At 40.5% G+C, this 13,784-nt stretch overlaps 1 protein-coding gene across 8 annotated transcripts in view; it reads left to right on the plus strand.

The window, feature by feature from the left end:
• The window catches only part of SLC20A2 (solute carrier family 20 member 2), a 57,222-nt gene that overhangs the window by 22,162 nt on the left and 21,276 nt on the right, over positions 1-13,784 (plus strand). For all 8 annotated transcript variants that reach the window (XR_007904846.1, XM_051789643.1, XM_051789646.1 and 5 more), the window contains 5 exons: positions 2,452-3,002; positions 7,812-7,952; positions 9,187-9,272; positions 11,200-11,296; positions 13,330-13,446. Coding sequence is in view for 7 of the 8 variants with exons in the window: in XM_051789643.1 (XP_051645603.1) it covers positions 2,714-3,002; positions 7,812-7,952; positions 9,187-9,272; positions 11,200-11,296; positions 13,330-13,446 (730 nt within the window). In the remaining variant the exon portion in view is untranslated. The remainder of the gene's footprint in view (positions 1-2,451; positions 3,003-7,811; positions 7,953-9,186; positions 9,273-11,199; positions 11,297-13,329; positions 13,447-13,784) is intronic.

The following is a 13,784-nucleotide window of genomic DNA, read 5'->3' on the forward strand; positions in this document are numbered from 1 at the left end:
GGTGCTTATGTAGCTGCCTCTCTGAGCTGTTTGCCAAAAGCCCCACTGACTTTTGGATACCCTTTGGCCTTCATGAGGCATTTTAGGAGCACAGATACACACACTTGAAGTCTTAATTTCTTTGGGACCATCTGGAGGATTTCTCTCTACCCTTTCCCAGGGAATCTAATAAAGGCAACCTTGTGACTTAGTGGTTTATTTTGGAAGCTCCAGGAACTTACTGTGGCTGGAGGAGCCAGATTTGACAAACATCGTCCCATGAACTCTGTTGCGGTGGGGGAATGTCACAATCCCCCTGCTCTTCCTTATCCCAGAAATTGGGTCACCACAGTAAATTGGTAGGTTGATTGATAAGTACAGAAAAGACAGATCTCTATTGGGAGTATGGGTGTGCTTTCATCTTGCTTGTCCAAAGGGAATGGGTCTCATATAATCACAGAGTCTGTGGATGCATGCATGGATCTCAGTCAGCTTTGCCCATTTTCAGGAGAAGAAGCTGAGGCACCGAGGCTAACTTGGCAAAGGTACTGTGTAAATCCACGCAGGGTGGAAAATTTAATCATTAATCTCCAGGATCAAGAAAGGACCCTACTCCAGAACTTCATCTCCTAGCAAAAGTCTGACATAATAGAATTTTTTTGATGAATGCATTTAGTGGGGTTTTGTCTTCCTTCACGGGCAAACAAGTGCTGACTATAATTGTTTCTTCCAAATATCTTTAGCCTTTTCTGTCTCTGTCAAGTCATTTTCCACTCAATGGGCTGAGTACTCATGAATTATAAAAAGGCAACAAGTCTTCAAACAGCAAACGTGCCTTTGGTGCTTTGTTTTCTCATGTTATCTCATAGTATAAAAATCCTTATACAAATCTTTTTAGCCGTTAAGACCTTTTGAAATGTTATTTTAGAGTGTAAGGCATTCAAGGATTTATGTCTGCTCCATGTCTGGAAAAGACTGGAGCAACAGTTGTTCAGCCAGTTTGGAGCCTGGAAAAAGAAACAGGGACATCTTTTCTGCTGAATATGTATAGGTGGAGAAAGCATCAATCCTTGACATCAGTTTAAGAGTTTTTTAGGAAACACGCATAAATGTGGTATTTTCCTGTTTGTTGTTCTCAAGTATCCAGCATCTCAGGAATATGCAAAATCTCTTTTAATTTTTAATTTTGCCATTATTTCAGAGGACCCTTACTTTTCACTACCGCAGGACCTATATTGCATTTGGGTCATCAAAAGAAATTAAGCATCATCTTGAAACTCTACATATGGGAATACTGCATGAAATTGAAGCAACTGTGAGGAAACTGAGCAAGCAGGAGGTGGGCTCAGGGCTTTTGATCTGATATCCTCTGATCTCTAGAGGTGCTTCTTAAAACGTGTGGAGTTGTCTGATGCATATTTGCATTCATTTCACCCCTTGCCACGCGATGTCTGTGGTGGCTGTGAAGAGAAGAGAATTAGCCCTTGGAGGAGACAGGTGGTTTGGGAAAATTTGCTTCTAGCTTTTGACCATCTTGATGTCACTGTGGGCCTTATCACTCTGTTTAACAGTCTTTTGGATGGTGAAGGTTTTATTTTTTAAATTCCCTTTCTCTTTGTCAATTTTTTGGTTTGAAAGAGCTCACTCTTTTATCAGATTAGACTAATTCAAAATACGGTCATAAATCTGAAGCTATCAAAAAGAAATACTAAAAGGTATCTTTGACAATGGTTTGAATATAATAACAGTAATTGATAAGTATCTGTAGGAAAGAGCAGGGAGCTCAATGTTTTAGTTGTGCTTTTTTTATAGACTTCTCTAAACCAGTAGGGATACATGGAAATATTGAAATTACTGTGCTGTTTCAGTGACTAAAAAGCTGTAACAAAATGGTGTTCTTACTGCATGGGATGTGATAACAGCAACAGATTAATGCTCTTCAGAGTATTTTCAGTGGTGTTTCCTAGACAGACATATATATAAAATAATTTTTCAAAGGAGTGCATCCATGGCTGCATCTGATAAAATGTTGAGAGCTCTGCTGAGATCAGTGAAGCTAGGTGGTATATATCAGCTGGGACTCAGGCTGTGTGGTATGTCTTATATTCACTGGGTACAAAAAGCCAAGAAGAATCCTCCTGCCAGAAAGAGGGCTTATTGCTCTGCTCAGTAAATGCAGCACAAACAAAACTCCCAAACTTTCTAAATCCTTTTAAATTGCTCAAAAGATTTTCTTGGTCAGTGATATTGCAAGAAAAATATTGCTTTGGAGGTGACCTAATTTGAATCTTTTCTGAATTGCTTTATGATTAGAGCAGTCACATGCTGAGGTAGGACCCCATTAGTGGGTTTAAGTCATTTGTTTACTTCTGAAAACGCGCATTGTTATGGGCTCTGCTGAGTATTCTTTTTTTTTTTTAATTTTCTTTTCTTTTTCTTTTTTTCTTTTTCTTTTTTTTTTCTCTGTTGCAGGACAGAACATCGCAGTTGTACCGGTTTGGGAGCAAAATATGGAATGTGTTTCACTGCTGACCGAAGGCAGCCAAATGAACAGTATTTATAGTAGTTTGAAAATCAGCAGTTAGCAGTTTCTTCACATTCTAACACTACCCAGCACTTTCCAGAGAGAACTCATTGTTTACAAGAAATCTGCTTTCCAAATCCGTTGCGGTGCCCTCCAGCCTTGACTATTAACTATTTGCAAAGGGGAAGCTAATCTACGGTTTGGGGAAAGATGGCAATGGATGAGTACCTGTGGATGGTCATTGTGGGGTTTATCATTGCTTTTATTTTAGCTTTTTCGGTTGGTGCAAATGATGTTGCAAATTCTTTCGGCACGGCTGTGGGCTCTGGTGTCGTTACTTTACGCCAGGCTTGCATTTTGGCTTCAGTTTTTGAAACCACTGGCTCAGTATTACTGGGAGCAAAAGTAGGAGAAACAATTCGGAAAGGTATCATTGATGTTAACCTGTACAACGAGTCTGTCCCACTGCTGATGGCAGGAGAAGTGAGTGCAATGGTTGGTAAGTAACACTTTCCTATTCCGAGTAACATTTGTTGTGTATTTGTCATCCTGTTTGTTGTGAATACTGTTAATTAAGTCTTCCCATCTTCTGGATCTGCACATCTGGTCTTGTATGAATGCAGGGGCCTGTACTCCTACTTAAGTCTCCTATGTTTTTTAAATGCTTCTAATAATTTACATTTTTCAGTGGTTCATAACTAATAGACAAAAAGAAATGTTTACGCAATGGATCCTATCTATGTATAGGATACTGAAAAAAATTATTTTGGAGATTTTTGTGATGGTAAATGGAAAATTGGAAAGCATAGCATTTGTGTCTGTACAGAAGATTCTACAGAAACAGCAGTTTGCAGTGAGTATGTACAAGAAGGAGTTGTTTTGAAAAAAACTACAGAAAATCCAAACACATTTACTTAAACTGATTGTCTAACTGAGTGATTGCAATTAGTTGTACACTTCACTCTTGCTCATGGCAAAACTAAGGGAGCAGTAAAGATAAATAATCACACATTTAAGGTCTCTTTAATTTTTCTGACCCAAACCGACAGCAGGTTACTGTACTTTAGAGTCTGTTCCCCTACTTTTGGTGGTAGTTAACTAAATCTCAGTTTAGAACAAATAGCATATTCTGAGGTAAGTAACATTAAGCCACAGTATTTACTCTTTGTTTATATGCAAGAGGCTTTGTGAGCTTTTAGAGAGCTCCCTCAAGGAGCAAACCTGCTTTTAAAGGTCAGGAGGCAGCAGGAAGGAAACCCTTTCACTGTGGGAGAGGCAACCCAGGCAAGGGACCAGCCCTTCCATCCCACCACCACTTTCTTAGTCTGGCAGGTTCGTGGCATCCCATGAGAGGGTGGCGTGATTTATACAAGCATTGCAGCACCCTCTGTTTGAAAGGGATGTTCCACTTAAAAATATTCTTCCTTAAACCTACTTAAACCTGATCTAAATATTATTTCCACCTACCCCTCTAACCTCCTCACAGTTTTTAGGCAGGACCTGCACATGAGATAGGTGAATCTGTGCAGAGGTCTACTGCATGTGATTATTTTCCTGTTTCTTAGGGGAAACTTTAGCTTTTTTTTTATTATTTTTTATTTTAATGGATCAAAATGGACATTGAGTGACAGTTTCTGGAGTTGTCAGAGGTGGCTTTGTGTGCTTGACTGTGGGGAGGTAGTTCCCTTAGTTCTTTGGCTGCTCCTGAACCTCCTGGAGGTTGGCCACCTTTCCTTGCCCAAGGGGAAGAGGGGTTGGTTAGTGAGAAATCACTGCTGGGACTGCAGCCACTTCCCTAGATGGTCCTTCTGGGACATTGCCACCTTAAACCACATCGAGTGCTCTTGGGCACCCCCCATCAGTTCCTCTTTCCTGATATCTTGCAAGGTCAGCTGCAGGTTCCTGGTCTGTCCCTTGGGCTGTAGGGTGTTTTTTTATTACAGAATCACAGAATATTCTGAGCTGGAAGGGACCCACAAGGATCATCGAATCCAACTCTTTAAGTGAATGGCCATATGGGGATCAAACCCACAACCTTCGCATTATTAGCAACATGCTCTAACTATCTGAGCTAATCTCAGACTTCCACTTGCATCATTTAGCCCTCTTCTTACTGAGATAGCTCACTGTCTGAAATGTGACTTGCACATTCTTGATACTCATGATTCCCATTGACGGAAGGGTCCTTTTTCTTTTCTGTATCTATTTCTGGCATCCTGATCCTGGCAGGGCAAAGTTTTAAGTCTCAGATACCCCCTGCAGAGGCAACTGGTCAGAAGCTCAAAGAAAACAACTTATTTGCATGCGTATTTACATAAGCCTGTGTGAACTTCATGACCAGTTGCATTCCCTTCCTCCAGTAAAGGCATTAAGAAGAAATTCCACATTTTAAATCTCAGAATTAATCACAAGTTACAAAAGGCAGATTTCAATTTTTTTTCCCCTCAAATCCATTTACAGCTCTTCTCTGGATGTATGATATTTTTTCTGTGTTTTCTCTGAGCCTTCTTGGATGTTTTCTTTTCCTCTTTCTGTTTTTGCTCTGCATTTTCACCCATCCTGTTCTCTCTTGCCTCATGATCATGTTTTTGCGAATGGATTTAGCTTCTGAATTTCAATGAAGCTTAAATGAGTCAACAGTCTGGGAGAGACCAAAAGTCACTGTATCCTCTTTCCAGATGTTGATGGAAGATCCTTTGATGCTTGCAGCAAACAGCAGATGGTCATTTTCAGGGCAACCTTCTCTCCTAAGAGAGAAGGATGCAGGGAGCAATGGGATTAAAATTTTAAAATGTAGCATTTTGTAATAAGTCATAGCATATTAAAATGTTGTTTATTAGGCAGATCAGAAGTTAGGGACTGTTGCTTTTGGGAGTAAATTGTAGTGCTTCCTTAGCATTAACTAATTGTCAGGTTATTGTCAGGATTTGTCTGGGTGTTGTTGTAGTGGTCCTGGTGTGAGCAGAAGTCAACAGCTGGTGCGACTGAGGAGATGCCACCAACAGAGAGGACATCCCAGCCAGGATTAGCAAAGCAAAGTACTAATCTAGTCTTGCAGGTGACGTGGTGTTTGATTGGGGATTATGGCTGGCACACAGCACTGGAGCCTCAGGAGAATGGATGTGGTGCCTTCAGCACCAGAGGAGCATGAAACACACCCTGGGCCAAAAGCTGGTGCTGGCAACTCTTGGTCAGGGCAGTCTGCAGCCAGCCCTCTCTCTTTAGGGGGTATTAGAGGAAAGGGTGTGCAGCCATGGTGTCAGCAGGCATGAAGAGTCTGAATTTGGGACTCTGTGACAGGTCTAGTGAGCCTCCTGCTTCCTAGGTTAGTTTTGCAAAGGTAAAAACTGGAAACATACATTTTATGTTAAAGAATAGTTAAAGCTTTGGTGTAGGTAGTTAAGGCACTACAAACACTGGAGGAAAGTCCTGCTCTGGCTTGATTTGTATTTTCTTCTGTTCCTTAATATGCTTCCTTAAACTTGTTTAGATCATGCATTGTCCTTCTCAGACCATCCACTTTTCCTCTTGCTCTCATGTTTGTTTTCAATTGAGCAACCTAATCTAGTGGAAGGTGCCCCTGTCCATGGCAGAGGGGTGAAACTGGATGATCTTTAAGGTCTCTTCCAGCCCAAACCATTCTGTGATTCTCTGATTCTGTTGAGTTGTTTAAACATGAAAGAGTTCCATGATCCCTCTATTTGCCCACCAACAAAAAAACCCAGCCCTCACTACACATTTGCAGTGCAGCTGTGGCTTTGTTGTGTTTCCCTTTTTTTCAGACTGAGTATTTTGTAATTACATACCTATGGCTGGCCTGTCTGTTTATTTGACCCCTTACAGATGTAACCATCTGACTTCTCTTTCACCTCACTTCCACTTGCTGGTATCTAAGTTCATGTCAAAGGTATCAAAGTGTATTTATTTTTATTTTAGTACAGGGGAAAATAAGCCAAAAAATTAAAGGGCAAGAGAAGTAACAGTTGTTTTGGGATAGTAACCCAGGAGAGATCAGTTTTACAAACTGGTTGACTTCCAAATGTAGCTGCATATGATACCAGCAAATCACCATTTTCAGATGTCTCTGTTTCAAGACCTTCAAACCAGCTTCTAGCGTTGGAATTGAGGATGGAGGCTGAAATTTTGGGTAACAGCCTATGTTCAGTGACCTTGCTTTATCACCTGTGTCTGCTGCAGATCTGTTAAGAGAGGTGGCATGATCCAGAAAATTCAGGATCTCATGGCAGTCTGATTGCTGCCATTGGTGCCTCTTAACACATGAAGATTTAGTCTTAAGGCCATGAAGTCATAAGATGAAGAAGAGATCTTTCTAAGAATTTTCTAATATTAGGTGAGGTCCACAGAATGCTCGTGTCACTGTCAAAATTATTTTGGTGTCCTGAGGTTAGTGCCACTGCAAGAGGAGTAGGAAACCTGGGTCCTTGCAAAGTGAAAGTGAGTTGAAGCATGGAGCTGCATGCTCAAGGGCTTGGTGGCCAAATGTGGTCTGATCTAACTACTGAAAGTAGTGCTTGGGGTACTTTTTTTTCTTCCCTGCACTCTTGACCACCATCCTTCCTGGACATCTGTAGGGACATCAGACATTGCATTACTTTATAGACCACTAACCACCATCTCTTAGTTATTTCCTTATGCCCAGGATGTCTTTGGCTACTCCATGACTAAGACAAGACCTTTCTGCAGTTCTGAATTTGTCCAGTGCGACAGTGAACTGCAAATAAAAGCAGTTGAGAGAGTCCTTATTCCCTCCTCAGTCTGTTTTTTCTATAGAGGATTCTGAATGGCTGTGCATCACTGAGAAGAGGCATAAAAACTCTCTGCCCCACAATTTGAGTCTTTCTCTGGTAGTATCCAAATTTAGGAGCATGGGTAGTTCACTAGTGAAATGGTGAATACCTTCTCACACTGATCATGTGGAGGCTTCCAGATCCAGCTCTCAAGAATAAAGTTTTCTAAGCTTGATGCAGGCTGGGACCAGTTTGTGTATTTAATCAGACAGGCTGTAAATACTGAGAGCCTTCAAAAAAAAAAAAGGCAGAACTGTTGTGAAGTGTAAAGAGCTGCTAGTTATAAACAGTCATAAGTAAGATGTAGCATTCAAAGCTGCTATTAAACTGTCTTAGTATCTGCTTTTAGAGACAGAACAGGAACAAAACTCTCTTTAGAAGATCTCTGTTATGCATGTGGAGTGTAGGCAGCACTTTTAAAAGAATGTGGGTATGTGGCAAAGAATTTTCTGTATTACATTATTGTTGTTGTTTATACCATATGGTTGGTTTTTTTCTAGGTTCTGCTGTTTGGCAGCTAATTGCATCATTCTTGAAACTCCCAATATCAGGGACCCATTGCATTGTAGGTGCTACGATTGGATTTTCTCTGGTGGCAATTGGCACGCAGGGTGTCCAGTGGATGCAGCTTGTCAAGATTGGTAAGTGCTGTCTCCTTTTATGTGTGACAGGATATGAAATAGTGTGTGCTGCCTGCAAAAAAACATTCCCAGAAATCTGCTTTGTGCTGATAGCAGTACCTCATTAACTTATTTTCCACTCCAGTTGTGTCATTCATAAGATGCACTGATGCCATGTTTATTAAGGGCTGCAGTGTGTCTGCAGTGGAGAAAGGCGTAAGACAAAAGTTACACTTCCCCAGAGGTAAGCTGAGGACACATTGTCCCCTCAGAGACATGCTTCAAGGTGACATTCCTCCTCTTCTAATTCTTTTTGTGGCAGCTCATACTACCCTGTTCTTGCTCTCTAACAATGTGTATGCCATCATGTGAATGCCCACAGTCATGTTTCTCCACCCACCATCTTCAGGGAGGCAAAATCTGGGCATACAGCACATGTTTAACTCACAACATCCCATTGCCAAGATCAGTACATCCAAGAAGGGATGTGATGGATTTTTTTGTTATTGTTTTGGAAGCCTTGTAACCCGAGGTGCAGCCTAAAGCCTGTATTAAAAGGATTTGATTCTGAAAACATGGTAATATATTTGAACTTTAGCAATGCATATATTCTTTTTAATTCTATTGAAAGTAAAAGAGAGTTTACAGTGATAGCAGAATCAATCTGTTCACCATGCTGCAAACAATAAATCACTCGACGAGATTTCCAGAGTGCTGCCCTAATCCAGTTTTATTGGAATCAGTGGGAGTTATGCCACCTACTTCAGTTAAATCAGTCCTGGACATTTGCAGTGTTGGCCTGCAAAAAATTTACACGCATTATACATTACAGTTGGCGCTTCTATGGCATTTTAGAAATTGAGACTTTTCCCCTGCGAGCAGCATGGCATCCTGCTAAATGCAGTTGCTTTCCACTCGCATGCAACACTTGTGGTTGTGGTGATTAGGAAATTACAGGGTTTGCTTGGTGTACTCTGATTCAAACTACAAGAAACTTTTATGATGAATTTGGTTGCTTAACTTGCAAAATGATCATGAGATGCTTTGGCTGATGTTTCTAATGGTGCCTAGCATTACTTTGACTTTAATGAATGTCAGTGGACACTGAGTTGCACCAGTTGTAAGTAAACATACAGAACATTCGTTCCAGTTGTACAAGAACTGTTTTAAATTTATTGCTCATTAACAACTTACTTAACTATTATGCAAGAATACTGTTTATTTCAAGTTTCCTTCTTTCTTTTCTTCAACACAGTTGCCTCTTGGTTTATTTCCCCACTGTTATCTGGCTTAATGTCTGGAGTCCTCTTTGTGCTGATTAGATTCTTCATTTTAAACAAGGTAAAGAAATCTCCCTATTGTAATGAGTGCTTAGTATGAAGGTTGTATTCTAGCCTCCCATTTGAGTGCTGGCATTTCCAGAGTTGAAAGTTTGTGGCTTGCTTTTTGCACAGGAGACCAGTCATTTTTTTAATAGCCATTTGAACTGTACTTGCTTTTAGCAGTTCTGAAAGCTCAGGGTAAGTAATTAGACAAGTATTTGAGACTTAGAAGGTGCTATGTGATAATTAATATTGTATATTCTATTTAGCAGAAGATGGTACACTGAGATTGCTTCTTTATTAGTACAAGCTTGCTGGCATTAACTTAGCCTCACAATAGCTGTTCTGACTGTTATTCAAACCAAACAGTTCTGTCTTGGAGATACTCTAATTGGCATTTTATAGTTGTGAAATTTTAAGCTTTGGTTTTCCAGCACATCAGACAGGAGATGGGCATCCGCATATTTTGTAGATTCTCAAGAAACCTGAATTAGTGGGTTTTAGGGACCTGATGACATCAGTCCATGTACCTCCAGTGCAAAAGATGCCACCCAGCATGAACTGGAAATCAGAACACTTTTATCTGCTTATTCCATTTCTCTCACACCATTCAGCTTGCTAAAATGGGGAAGTGTAGCGCATGACAATGACCTAAAATAAGGGGCACTATATTAGCTGTTATACAAGGAACTTAAATAGATGAGGGATTAATTCTTTTGCTATAAATAGCACCACCTGTAACCTCAGCTTCATCATTCTTTATTTCTGATCTAAATAAATGTCAGTGATAAAAACAGGTGATAGATTTGATCAGACTCAGCTTTGAATGAAGAAGTACTCAAGTTGCATAAACAATGAGGAAAGGTTCCACTATGGCATTCAAAACCTAGCAACTTAAGAAATTAGTCATCAAAATACATGAACTCTGGTATTAAAGCCACATATTTAAGCATTCAAGAGGCAGAAAAAGTTCAAGTTAAGGACATTGAATTTCTGTTGCCATCTGTGCCATTCACAAAGTAGTAAGATCTGTAGAGCTTCTGCTGTAAGCAGGAAGCGACTTGTGTTGTTTGCATGCATAAAAAAAGAGCAGCTTTCTAGCTGGCGAGTCCGTGGCCTGTTACAGGGCTTCATGCCCTTGTTGGGGGTGTCTGTGAATAGCAGCTGGCCCTGCAAATACAGCCCGTGCTGCATCACGCTTTGGGACCGGGGCACAGCACAGGGCAGCTGCAGCCTTTTCTCAGCTCCCTTTTATAGCTCATGGCAGCAAGAAACAAAACCACATTAGCCAGCCCTCAGCTTCGCCAGGCTCTTTGCAAACACTCAGAGCCCCTCAAAAGGCCAAGGCAGTCTCCTCACAAAGGCTTTGTCCGTGGCTCACATGGTGCATTTCCGCTGCACTGTCAGCTGAGCCTTTCCTTGTGAGTGCTGAGGGCACGAGGCTGCTGTGGGCAGCAGGCACGGCAGCATGCTAAACACTGTGTGCTCGCTTTATGTGTGTTACCTGTTCCATGCAGCCGGACACTTACTATTTCAGGGATTTCTGTTAGCTGGTAGAAAGTGCCAGGCTGTCTCAGTCAAAACCGAGAGGTTAGAAGTAAGGTTTAGAGATGGATGCATTGCATCGATGCTTGTAGCCTTACCCCAAAACATCAAAGCCCTCTCCTTCTTGGCACCCTTCAGTCGTGCTGAGTGAAAGGGGTTCCTCTCTTGGAGACAAAAATGGATAAGGACACAGTTGCAGAAAGAAACCTGCCACCAACTTGCTCAACAGGTCTGCAACCAGCCTGAAAGTACAACCTGTCTCCCTGGTTCCCTTTAACACTGTCAAGCTTCCCAGAAGCACTGACTCGGGAGCACGTGTTTTTCTCATGGTGGTTCATGCTGACATTAATCCAGTGTGAAATCCAACTAATGTTTCCTTTTTCTCCTTGATTTCTATGCAGGAAGACCCTGTGCCCAACGGTCTCCGTGCACTTCCAGTGTTTTATGCTGCTACCATAGCTATTAACGTGTTTTCCATCATGTACACAGGGGCACCAGGTGAGTGAGCTATCCACAGGAGGAGGCACGGGAGGGAGGCTTCCCACAGTGCATAAGGATGCTCTGCCAGTGTGCTGTCAGGTAGCCATCAGCACATGGAGTTATCTCCTATCCTAGGAGTTAACAAGGGCAAGACTAAATCATTCACCTCCCCACATGCTTCTATTTGTGCAGTGTGTTTTTGTGACACCCTCTGTTCACTGTGGTTAGTGGGGAAGAGAACAGCTACAAAAATCCTCCTCTTTAAAGGAAGGGAAATTACTGAGCTGCCAACTTCGGCTTCGCAAATCTGAGTACTTGTTGAGCTCTCAGAGGTGTTCTAGATATGTGCATCAAGGAGAGAAGGTTCAGAGCAGGGCATAAAAGGGGGTAGGCTGTTTGCACTCAGTATAACGCTGTCGCTCCATTGACATCAGCAGAGTCACTGTTCTGGTAGGTCTGGCACGGAGACTGTTATTTAAATTTAGTTAACTTCCCTTTAATGATAAGAAACCCAAGCCTGTTTCTGAAGCCTGTTTCTTCATTAAATGCATCTTCTTTCTTTGGTGTTGTGTTTTCATTGCAACTCAGTAGAAGGAAATGAAGTTGAAGGACTTAATTTATATTTTTTTATATTTATATATTTTATGTGCACTTAAATGTTCGTGTTTATTCATATTTTTATTTATATTTGAATTAATATTTTTATATTATTTGAATTTATATATTTTATATTTGTATGTTTATATTCACACGTTTTATGGCTATGTATTTCATTTATATTTTTATAGTTAACTTTACTTAAGCAGAGTACATTTAAACATGGACTTGTAGCAAAAGAGTTCAGAAAAAAAATGTTCAGTGATCTCAACTACTTTGTTGAAGACTGGTCATTAAATGTTGTCTTTAGATTAGATTATTGCCCCAGTACCATGAACGAGCAAGCAGCTGAAGACAGACCCCTGAACGTGGCCCCTAATTCAGACAGTAGGCTTAGAAAGTGACCTTTTTTGAATGAAAATTTGTTTTCTCTAAAACCTGACACACTAGAGGTACAAGATAAAAGGAGTTGGTAGACTCTACTCCATAGCATAGCATTACTGAAATTAATAAAAAGACATTCCTAATTTGAGGGTAACATAACTATTCCTTTTTCTTAAGTCTAATTGGCTATATATGCAAGATGTTTCACAGTAAATCAACTGTATAACCAATTTTTCTTCATTAGTTGTACTGCAGAAGTAGGTCAGGCTCTTTGCAGTGACTCATTAAGCAAAATAAATAAAATAAGAATCTTAATGTCCCTTCTGTTTCAGCTTAACAGTCTCTAAAGTGTGTGAATAAAAAGGTGGAACTCCGTTTTTTATACTCGGGAAATACATATTTACTCTCCAAGGCCTCTATCCTGGCAACATTTACTCTCAAGGATGAATTAATCACATAGGTTTCAAGATAGGCAATGTATATATGGGTTTGAAAGATCATAGTCCAAGCTCTTTCTTCATTAAGGGTTGGATCGCTTCATTGAACAAGTGCAAGGAGCTCTGTTGGGGGAATACTTGCAGGAACATGAGTTATTGACAGGGCTCTGCATTGCAGGACTGAAACCTCAGCTCTTGAGTCCAGCATTAAGCTAATATCCTAAGCAAATAATGGCTTAGATTAAGGTAAGCATTAGGCTTTATTGACCAGTGCAAAGGTCAGGTAAATATTTACCCTAAGGGGCAACACGGTTTAACATGCATTAATGTATAAAATCACTGCAAACCTGTCTTAGCAGCCCTGATGTGGGGGTCTTACCTTTGTCTTATTTGGAAATAAGGCCATAGTGGAGTAACAGAAAATTGGAAGACTAAACCTGCAAATGTTTCCATGTCAACTAGGCCTTTAAATACTGTGGTAGTGGTCATATTAAAAGTCACCAGCTCATTCATGTTGGTTTTGAATACATTGTGAACACTGGCTTTTCTGCAATAAATCGCTTTCCACTGGATGAGATAATTAAGTCATGTTAAGTTGTGATTTTCTTAGGTTTTATTTCTTTGTCTTCACAGTACTGGGACTGATACTGCCAGTGTGGGCCATTGCTCTAATATCAATTGGTGTGTCCTTAGTTTTTGCTGTCTTAGTCTGGATTTTTGTGTGTCCCTGGATGAAGAGAAAAATAGAAAGTAAGTAGTTGTTTGATGAAGTGTGAGTGATGTAAAATTATGTAAAATTACATTTCAGAGGGGGAATTACCCTTGAGAGGTCAAGTCCAGTCCTTGAGAGGACCTAGTCCAGTCCCCACCCACAGGGAAGATGTGCTTAAACTATTCCTCGTGTATTTTTGTAATTGCTTAAAAATCTGCAGTGGTAGAAATTCAATCCATTGCAGTGCTCACTTCTTCTAGAGTCTAAACAGAAACAGGACAATAAAACCTGGAATATAATCTGGTTAATATTTTGGTAAGGAAATGTTAAAGAGGAAAAACCTGTCGGAATGATCATCTTTTAGTGACTTCTTTAA

This window comes from Manacus candei, unplaced genomic scaffold (genome assembly GCF_025592945.1).
Source record: "Manacus candei isolate 608988 ecotype Guabito, Panama unplaced genomic scaffold, ASM2559294v1 h1tg000028l, whole genome shotgun sequence".
Classification (NCBI taxonomy): Eukaryota; Metazoa; Chordata; class Aves; order Passeriformes; family Pipridae; genus Manacus; species Manacus candei.